General features: G+C 37.8%; 1 protein-coding gene across 1 annotated transcript; it reads right to left on the bottom strand.

Moving 5' to 3' along the window:
• Positions 1-1,836: 1,836 nt before the first annotated feature.
• Positions 1,837-3,356, bottom strand: LOC128207417 (snaclec subunit B-like). The gene is made up of 2 exons (XM_052910311.1): positions 2,842-3,356; positions 1,837-2,379 (listed from the first exon to the last, which is right to left on the bottom strand). The coding sequence occupies exons 1-2, from the start codon at positions 3,139-3,141 to the stop codon at positions 2,017-2,019; spliced, it is 663 nt and encodes a 220-aa protein (XP_052766271.1). The 5' UTR covers positions 3,142-3,356; the 3' UTR covers positions 1,837-2,016.
• Positions 3,357-9,919: the final 6,563 nt, after the last annotated feature.

Genomic DNA, 9,919 nt, shown 5'->3' with positions numbered 1-9,919 from the left:
TAACTGGATCGTTGATTTGTTTTCAGCAGAGAATGACCGGTGCATGTGCAAAAGGGTACCGTTTCAGTAGATTTCGCAAAGAAAATACCGATATAATGGATACGCACCGTGCCCAGTCTGACCTTTACCGCCATCGCTGATCTCTGTACATATGCTTGTACCGGATACGCTTCTCCAAATTTATACATTTCTTCCTTATTATTTGTCTCTTCTACTCCGTGATCAGTTTCTTCTTCGTCGTGAACCATCTCTTCCTCGTAGTTGTCTTAACAATTCAGACGTTTCCGACTTTCACATCATTTTATATTTGCCCATGTTCACGTCTCTCCTCAATTTAACCACTAACGTTGTTTTCTCTTGTCGATTGCCTGAATGTGTTCTGATCCAACACCCAGCATCCTCTCTGTCGTGTATTTCAATACACTTAAACCCAATTATCTCAACCTTTGAACTTTTATCTCCTTAACTTGCACGTTCGAACTGACACCAACTTAGTAAAGCAGACCCACCTCCTTTTAACTTGCAACTTACATTAGTTTATCCTTTTAGACATATACTTAGATTTAACTTGCTTGTTTTCTCGGTACATTTAAGTACGCAAACTTTTTATCGCAATTAAGTGTTCGTTTTTGTATCATTGTGATTATCTGATATATAAACAATTTTAGAGACATATTCTAATCGCATTTGGTGTTGTTATCACCGGCGTCGTGAAACACCTTCAAACTAGGCCGTAACTCGGAAACTGTTTCCAGAAGTTCAAAAACGAAACCCTGGCTAATAATATGTATTGACTTGTTGTAGTATTGTATAACAATCTATGTCTATGAATAAGCCATGTTGTGTTTCTGTGCATTAAGACAAAACTGGATTTTACTAGCCATTACATATTCAATATATAAAGGAGAAAATGGTACATGATATTTTGCCAACATATTTAGCTGAATGTTGATATGAGCCAAGATTGTAGCTAGTATTCACTTAAGGCAACCAAGTTTTCAAGTTGGTAATGCAACTTAATGCGTTGTCATTACAACCTGGACGAGTTGCCTACTCATACCCCCCACACACAGTATCTTCGCTTGATAAGACATTAATTCTTATATATTTTAAGATCTTCCCTTTAGTAAGGGTGGGAGTTTTTTAATAACCTTGGTGTCGTCGTTGTCGACTTTGAGCAAAAACAAAATGTATAACAATAGACAAGCCATGTATAACGCCGAGCATTAGGCTACACTACTAGACGCAACCGGGATGTGAACCCCGACCTTCCACACCCGAAGCGAACGCTCGACCACTTAGCTATCAGGGCGGCCCACCGTGTTCAGAAACATTGTACGCACATTTATAGCAGGGTGCGTTATTATGGCAATAATTGTTAAGCCCAATCTGGTCTAAAAAAACACTACAAGAACCGACGGACGTTGGCTTTGGCTCCGTGGCGCTCTTGTTGTAAATAAAGATTTATTAAGGGTCCTCTTGGGCCAATCACTATATTCATGTACAAGTACTTTCTTAGTTTTCTGCATGGAAAACACAATTACGTTATCTGGTGTATGTTGGGTATTCTCGTTGGAATAATGCAGTTATGCATCGCTTTGGAGACATATATATATAATTTACTTGAATGTAAAATAAGATAGGTACTATCATAAATGTGCATTTGACAGAAAGTACATTTACGTAACGACAATTTGTTTTTATTATTTGTATGAAAAAAAATATAAAAAAGTAAAGAAAATAGTACAAAAGAACTCTTTTGAAATCTTGTGTGTGTTTTCGATAAAATTTTGTGTTATTGTCACTGCTGATATTTGAAAAGTGTTGTCACGAAAGTAAGTTTATCACCCTTTTACCAATTATAGCCAATGAAATTAACATTTCTCTTAAATCAAGCAAACAAGAAATACATATTGTAAGTCAAAACATGATCAAAGAAAATTTTACTTCAACTCGTGAAAATATTGCTTTTTGTGTTACTCGTTGAAATGAAATACGGTCTTGCACGTAAGTAAGTTACTTCTCGCAAAGCGAAGGAAACGAGTTGAAGCTTTTAACGTCTCCCCAGCCGCTGGTTGTGCTCATCAAGTACGGCTGTCCGCCCGGCTCGCCGCTCCGCCATGCTGTGTAGACAAACGGTTCCCCGCTGTCCCAGTGCCAAGCCTCACCGTCCCACGAGCCGCCTAGGAACAGGTACGATATGGAGTGCGCCGCCTGTAGGGTGGCGGCCAGGTCCTTCTCTTGCTCGTCCCCAATGGACGCTAGGTACGCCCCCTGGCTTTGGCAGCTCGCCTGTGCCTCTGGCCACGTCATCCCGGTCTGGTTCAGCAAGTAACACGATGTGCGCTCCTTCAGCCAGCCGGAAGGGCACTCGGTGATCTGTTAGTACAGCAAAGTCCGTAATAAATGAAGCTTATTTCTAATTATACGGGCATACCTAATGAAAATACCTAAATCGATACAGACCAGACATATACAAAACGAATTATTCTTGCATACTGCACAAATGTTTCGGGTTATGTGACCATATGTGCCCCTGATCTTCAACTATAATCACACGCATAGACGCGCCCATCAAAATATTTATATGTGTACCTTCATTTAATTTCTATAATGACGCAAAATCAGATTTATGAAAAAATATCAAAAATACAGTACAAAAATTTTTCAGTACAAAATTTTTCAGTTTTTGTAAAATGCGATATTGTTTTTATTATTTCTCATTAATAATAATAATAATAATAATAATAATAATAATAATATTAATATTAATAATAATAATAATAATAATAATGATGATGATGATGATGATGATGATGATGATGATGATTTGATATATACCTTCCGCATCACTATTTTCCAACTGAAGTCGGACAAAGTCCAAGTACGATCCCCTGTTTCCATCGATTGCATCAGTTCACATGCCCCCAAATCTTTCCGAAACCGCGCCACATCGCACGTGCTGCCATGGGGCTTTAAACAGAGCGACAAACACTCCATCATAGAATCTACAGTGTATTCCGCCTGTAGTTCTCCTGATATAGATGTTATATTCTGTGGTTTGTAGAATTTTATTTTTGTTGATGCTTCAAGCGTTAATCCAGTCAGGCTCAAGAAAATGAGAATCTTTAAACATGGCATTGCGTTCAATCAGTTGTTAACTACTTAACTATCTAACTTGTTTTTGGCTACGCTCGGGAATTTAAAAATTCGGATGAGCTTCATATCAATAAGCGTTCATTATAAATAACTCAATATTCGTCACCATATGCCGTTTTCTCATACAGCTATATTTTGGAAACTAAATGCTACTTGTAATTAAGAATTTTAAATGCACCTACACAATTGCAGATGCAATTCAGTGGTGGCTGTGACTCAATGGTCACAATTATCCATTCTCACTAATAGGTTAGTATTGATTTAATTGACACATAATTGAAAAGCAATGTTTTTTTTGTTGTTGATTAAATGGTTTATCGAGACAATCTAATATTCACCAAACAACAATCCTTTTCACCGCTCCTAAAAAACAAAAACAAAGGAAACCTATTGCTTAGTTGGGTTTCAAAAAATGTTGAAAGGGTTTTTGTTATTCCATTATTGGCCATGTAATGTTTATCGCAAAATGAGAAGCTTTGTTTAAAAAACAATGCTGCCTAAAATGAAAGAACAAACAAGGCAAATTGTTGAAACGATGTTGATGGTGTCAAAATATGGAAGAAAATGGCAATGAACATCGATCACTTTCTGAATTTGTCTGTCTCAGAGAGAGAGAGAGAGAGAGTGAGAGAGAGCGTGCGTGCGTGCGTGTGAAACTGTCACGTTAATCTGACTTCAATATGCGACGGACGGAAGTCCGTAGAAAGCGGCAACGATATGCTTTCCGAAATGGTTCGAGAAACGTAAACATTAATGGAATCATTGATATATGTGCAGTGTTTCATGCACGTCTATAGGTAATGTATACATGGCTGAACTTTCTGTGGTTAAAAATATTATTTATTTGCAAGCAAACATTAAAAAGTAGAAAAACTGTACTATTCATTTAAACAGAACATACATTACTCGTGTGAATGTATACATGTACCTCGTATACATGCAATTTAATGTTTCAAAGGCGTATTTCCCGAATATTTTAGAGAGTCGTCTTCATGAATTCGCCTGACGTCCAACCCTCGCCGTTCTTCCATCAGCCGAGTCCAGCCTACGCCGCCTGATATTTTCTACCATTTACTACAACCTGTTAGCTATTATGGGTCCCATATAGAATGCTATCTGGGTATATTAATGTGACTATCAGACATAAATGGACATCTGTTTTGCCAAAAAAAGTCGATGTTATCTAATAACATTGTTCATCTCCACAGTTGTGCAACACCTTAACACATGGCCGTATCTCGATAACTGTGTCAATAATTTCAAATTAAACTTGGTACACAGGGCGACAGAGACAATACCCATAACCCTGGCAATAATAACTGTTGCGTTATGCCCCTCTACGATCGAACCCCCTTCCCCACAAAAACAACAATAGCGAGTTGTCATTAGCTACGTTTTACTTTAGAGAATGACAGGTATCAGTTGAGGCACAAAACTGTATAATGAGTTCCATTTTCTCTTTTGATTTTTGAAGTCATCACATCAGTTTTTTTCTGATGCGATCTGGTGTATATCTGGATTTTTTGTTGAAATTAACAAGTTTATCATCGTCATAAACACGTGTCTATAATAACTGGTATGAAACAGCCATTATTTTGTTTTATTTCTACGGTAATAAGTGAAAGTGAAAAACATATAGTGTAGCCATTGGTACAGAAGCTAGTCGTAGGTAAGCTGCTTCTCGCACAGCGAGGGGAACAAGTTGAAGCTTTTCACGTCCTTCCAGCCGCCGGTGGTGGTCTTCAAGTACTGCTGTCCGCCCGGCTCCCCGCTCATCCAGGCTGTATAGACGAAAGGTTCCCCGCTGTCCCAGTGCCATGCATTGCCGTCCCAAGAACCGCCTAAGAACAGGTAAGGTATGGAGTGCGCCGCCTGCAGGCTTATGGCCAGGTCCTTTTCTTGCTCATCGCCGATGGACGCCAGGTACGCTTCCTGGTCGTGGCAGCTCGCCTGGGCCTCTGGCCACGCCAACTTGGAGTGGTTCAGGAGATAACAGGATGTCCGCGCATTCAGCCAGCCGGACGGGCACCCGGGGCTCTGTGGACATAAATTAACTATCCGTTACAATTAGTTTTCGAAATTTAAGAAACATTTGCAGGACTCAAATCGTCAGTCACATGTGCTGACAGGTCATTATTTTTATTGATATACATTCCAATTTGTTACCAATAAAACAATGAAACGTAGCTATAGGGACAAGTCTAGAAGCTTGCAATTTTACCAAGACCCAGAACATAAACATCAAGGCAAACAAGAGACAGTGCTACAAGACAAACAAACAATACACATATTTTAAAATACTGGAAGTGGTGAGGGTCAGTGAAAAATAAGTTAAAACTCACCGGGTGATTAAACCCGAGCATGCGACTTCAATGCAATGAAATATAAAACTGAAACTTTATAATAAATATTTAATAACTTATTTTTAATTTACAAACACTGCCTGCCATTGAAAATGATGCCGGAGCAACAGTTTAGATTCCTCGAGATACGATGCAATAATACAGGATTGATGATGATTATTATACTAGTATGATGCTGATGGTTTTAAAGAGGTGTTCAACCATTTTGATGATTTGATATATACCTTCCGCATCACTATTTTCCAACTGGAGTCGGACAAGATCCAAGTACGATCCCCTGTTTCCATCGATTGCATCAGTTCACATGCCCCCAAATCTTCCCGAAACCGCGCCACATCGCACGTGCTGCCATGTGGCTCTGAACAGAGCGACAAACACTCCATGCCAGAATTGACAGTGTATTCCGCCTGTAGTTCTCCTGATATAGATGTTCTATTCTGTGGTTTGTAGAATTTTATTTTTGTTGATGCTTCAAGCGTTAATCCAGTCAGGCTCAAGAAAATGAAAATCTTTAAACATGGCATTGCGTTTAACTAATTGTTACTATATATCTTACTTGTTCTTTTTTTTTGCTTTGCTCGGAAATTAAAAAAAAAATCGGACGAGACTCATATTAATTAACGTTTATAATAAATTACTTTATATTCATCACCATATGCCGTTTTCTCATTCAGCTTCGTTTTAGAAACTAAATGTCATTTCTCATTAAGAATTTTAAATGCACTTTCACAATTGGAGATGTCATTCAGTATTGGCTGTGACGTACAGGGTCTCACTTATAGGTTAATATTGATTTAATTGAAAAGCAATTATTTTTTTGTTAATTAAATGGTTTATCGAGATAATCCAATATTTACAAATCAACCATCCTTTTTACCCCTCCAACATTAACAAAAAAGAAAACCTATTGCTAAGTTGGGTTTCGAAAAAGGTTAAAAGGTTTTTGTAATTCGATCATTGGACATGATTTTTGTCGACATGCAATGTTTAGTTCAAATTGACAAGCTTTGTTAAAATAATGCTGGCTAAAATCAAAATCAGTATTGGTTGAAGCAAATGAGAACCTTTATACAATGCATTGCGGTACTCCTAATGGTAATGACGTGATATGACAGTTTACCCGGATACCTTGAGTATCGGGCAATTTTCATATCATCCAACGTTTACATTCACCACCATATGCCGTTTTCTCACATTGCTGCATTTTTGCTCGTTATTGGCTCGGACTTTCACTTGCACAAGTAATTAATGATTGTCATTCATTTCAATTGCAAACTTGGTATTGATTAATTTGACTGAGCACTTTTTTGTTTACTAAATAGTTTAATGAGAAGGTCTTACACCCATTTTGAAATCACAGGCAATTGGCGTCTCACGTTTGCCATCAATTTTGAAAAATACTGAAAAATAGTTCGTATACGACCATTAGACCATGTGTATTCGTATTTTAAAATGACAAGTTTACACACAAACCAATCATTGCTGGCGAAAAGAGGAACAAAAAGGATACGATGCCTGCTCCTCGCCATGGTACACATTTGAATGAAAAGCACGTATTAAAAAATACATTTTAAGTCGTTGGATTTAACTTACAGTTATGTTGGTTGCAGGCGGAAACATCAACACTTCTTACCGATACATAATGTCACACATTCTTTTAAAGGGGAAAACAATATGGCCACCTTGAAGGAATGTAGCTGTAACATGGCATTTTGCACGTCGGTCAGATGTGGTAAACATGTGTGCCAAGTAGAAATCCTTTCATCAGCAAATTCAAAATTATTATAAGTGTGAATATATCTAAAGAAATAGCTGGGACATGCACTTAACGCACACATCACTCAACTTGGGCCATACTTGAGCCAGGTTATTTGAATATCGTCTTCGACAGAAGAGTTATATAAAGCAACGAAAATGGTTATTATGTGACCGCTAAATGTGATATTGGCATTGAAAGTAAGCGGCGCTGTTGCCTGTTCGTAAGACTAATGTGGTGAACATCTGTAGCAATTTATTTTGTATATCGATCGGACACGGCATTTACGAGCGGACACGGCATTGCGAAAGGACGAACATGTCAAGTGCGCTATATGTTCCCCATTTCCCCGCTTATATATCGGTTACAGCATTGACCAATAAATAGTTAATGTTAAAGTAATGCACTTCTAAATGTAATATATTCATGGCTGAACGCGATATTGTTGAGAAACTTATTCAATTTTGTCGAAACATAAATAGAAGCAATATTTTATTTTGTATTTAAACTAACATATAGTGTGATACATATTATACAATAAAAGTTTGCATATATAAATGTCGATATTAATTAAAGTTCCTGTCCTTGTACATGTATCTACAGATATGCACAATGCTAGCAAGTCTTTTTCATCGACTTGCCTGACGTCTTTTCAAAGAGTCCAGCCTCTACCAACTGGCCCTTACTACCATCGCTGACCTTTGTACCACCCGCTTGTACCTCACACGCTTCTCCAAATTCAGACCCTTCGTCATCGTGGTCTCTTACTCTTTCACGATGATCTGAACGATACTGTTTTGCTTCCATATCCTGGAAATTTGTTTTTATCTCAGATACGCTGCTATCTTTGACGTCTTCAACTTCAATATTATTTCCAATTTGTCCATTATTAGTTCGCCTTTCCTTTGTATTTTTGCTCCGATTAAATAAAATTTTGAAGCGACCCACTAACGTGTTTTTCTCTTGCCAATCTTTTATTTGGACTTCTGCTATGTTTTGATTTGACTCGGGTTGCCTTAATGTTTTCTGATCTTTCTTCTCTCGATCAATAGAAGATGACATAGTTTTCCTTTTGCGTAGTGTACCAATTCGCAGCATTCCTTCAATATTTTTCGTCAAGAAATGTTTTAAACCCTTTATGCTCTTCGATATTTGCTCAACCTTTGAACTTGCATCGACCACATTTGCACTGTCACCCACCAAAGTAGAACCGTCTTTGTTTCCTTCGTTGATAAATGTATTTTCACTGGCTTTTATAATCGTATATTTTGGAGTTGGAGTTATATTGTCTGTTACAATTGTATAGTTCAGATCTTCTCGCAATTGCTTCACGTCTTCAGTTTCTGTAGGTACAGTATTTTCAAGACTGTCTGACACACAGTGTGTTCCTTTTCCGTCTTTCAATACTGCCCGTGGTACCGGAAATGGCATAGAGGTACCAGACGCCTCATTTTCTAATGTATTCATGTTCTCCTGGAATAGTTGAACCTTGACCGTATGCTCACTCCAAGGTTTACCTTTGAGAAATCGCTCTACAAGTCCACAATGGATGATGTCAGAAACTCTGGGCTTTGACTTTGGGTTCCCTTCATTTATTCTCGACATTTGTAGATACAACTCACAAGGTTTCCCAATCTGCGAACCCTTCAAACCACTGTCATCCTTCTCAGCGAAATATCGTTTGTAATAACCTTTTCGGAGAGCCTTCAGCTCTGCTGAACGTCTAGTCAGAACACCATTTATCTCATCGGCAGTCACTTTTATTAGTTTCTGTTTCACGTAACCGCGATCGTGAATCAGTTGTTTGTACAATGGCAGCAGATTCCACTTTCTAAGTTGTGACCTGTATCCAGATAAATGACACTCAGTTTGTTCCTTACGGATCCTGTCCAAGCATTCCTGCTCTAGTTTGCAGGCTGTGTTAAATTTCGCAAGTTTAATTTTTTCATTGTTTAGGAAGTCTGTCATCAAATTCCATACTGTTTTATTCGCGGTGTCGTTAATCTTCCGAGATTCTCTGATGAAGCACTGGTCTGCATTTCGTATTTCCTCTATCAGCCAATTGGAATGCATAATTTTAGTCTTCGTGATTTCTTGTAACTTGTTTTTCAGTTGTGCCAAGTGTTCATTGTTTGCTTCTTCAAATGCCATGATTAGTTTCGATTGTTCAATATTTTTGTCGTCTTGGTTTGATAACTTCATTTCAAGCCTGCTAATATGGATTAATTTCATTTTTATATTTTCCTTCAACGCTTTTGTTTTATGTTCTAATAGAGTTTCTTCTTGTGCACAGATTCTTTCTATATGCGCTGAACTTTTTTTCATTTTTTGAATAAAATTTGATATTTTTATTCCATTCATTGGTGGAACGCGTAGCTCAATTTGTGCATTGATCTTTTCCGTTTCTTTTTCAACAAGTCTTTGAAATCTCTCTTGTATTTTTTGTACAGTGTTCATGAAGTGATCTCCGATTATATCAATGTCAATGTTGTTTCTATCGATCATTCGTTTCAGAAACATCGTCTGTCTTTGCCCTTTCAGGTTGACTTCGTATATGCTGTACGCCATGTTCAAAGGCTTCGAGAACACTTTATAGTACGTGTGTTTTTCCCTTGACTGACTTCGTTCATCCTCGTGTATT

The sequence above is a fragment of the Mya arenaria genome, chromosome 11 (assembly GCF_026914265.1).
Source record: "Mya arenaria isolate MELC-2E11 chromosome 11, ASM2691426v1".
Lineage (NCBI taxonomy): Eukaryota > Metazoa > Mollusca > Bivalvia > Myida > Myidae > Mya > Mya arenaria.
This window is presented reverse-complemented; position numbering and strand designations above follow the sequence as displayed.

Excerpts from the sequence above, each read along its gene's own strand:
- LOC128207417 (XM_052910311.1), bottom strand. The coding sequence starts at position 3,141 with ATGCCATGTTTAAAGATTCTCATTTTCTTGAGCCTGACTGGATTAACG. Across the intron at positions 2,380-2,841 it reads GGAAAATAGTGATGCGGAAG|ATCACCGAGTGCCCTTCCGG; the intron begins GTATATATCAAA and ends CTGTACTAACAG.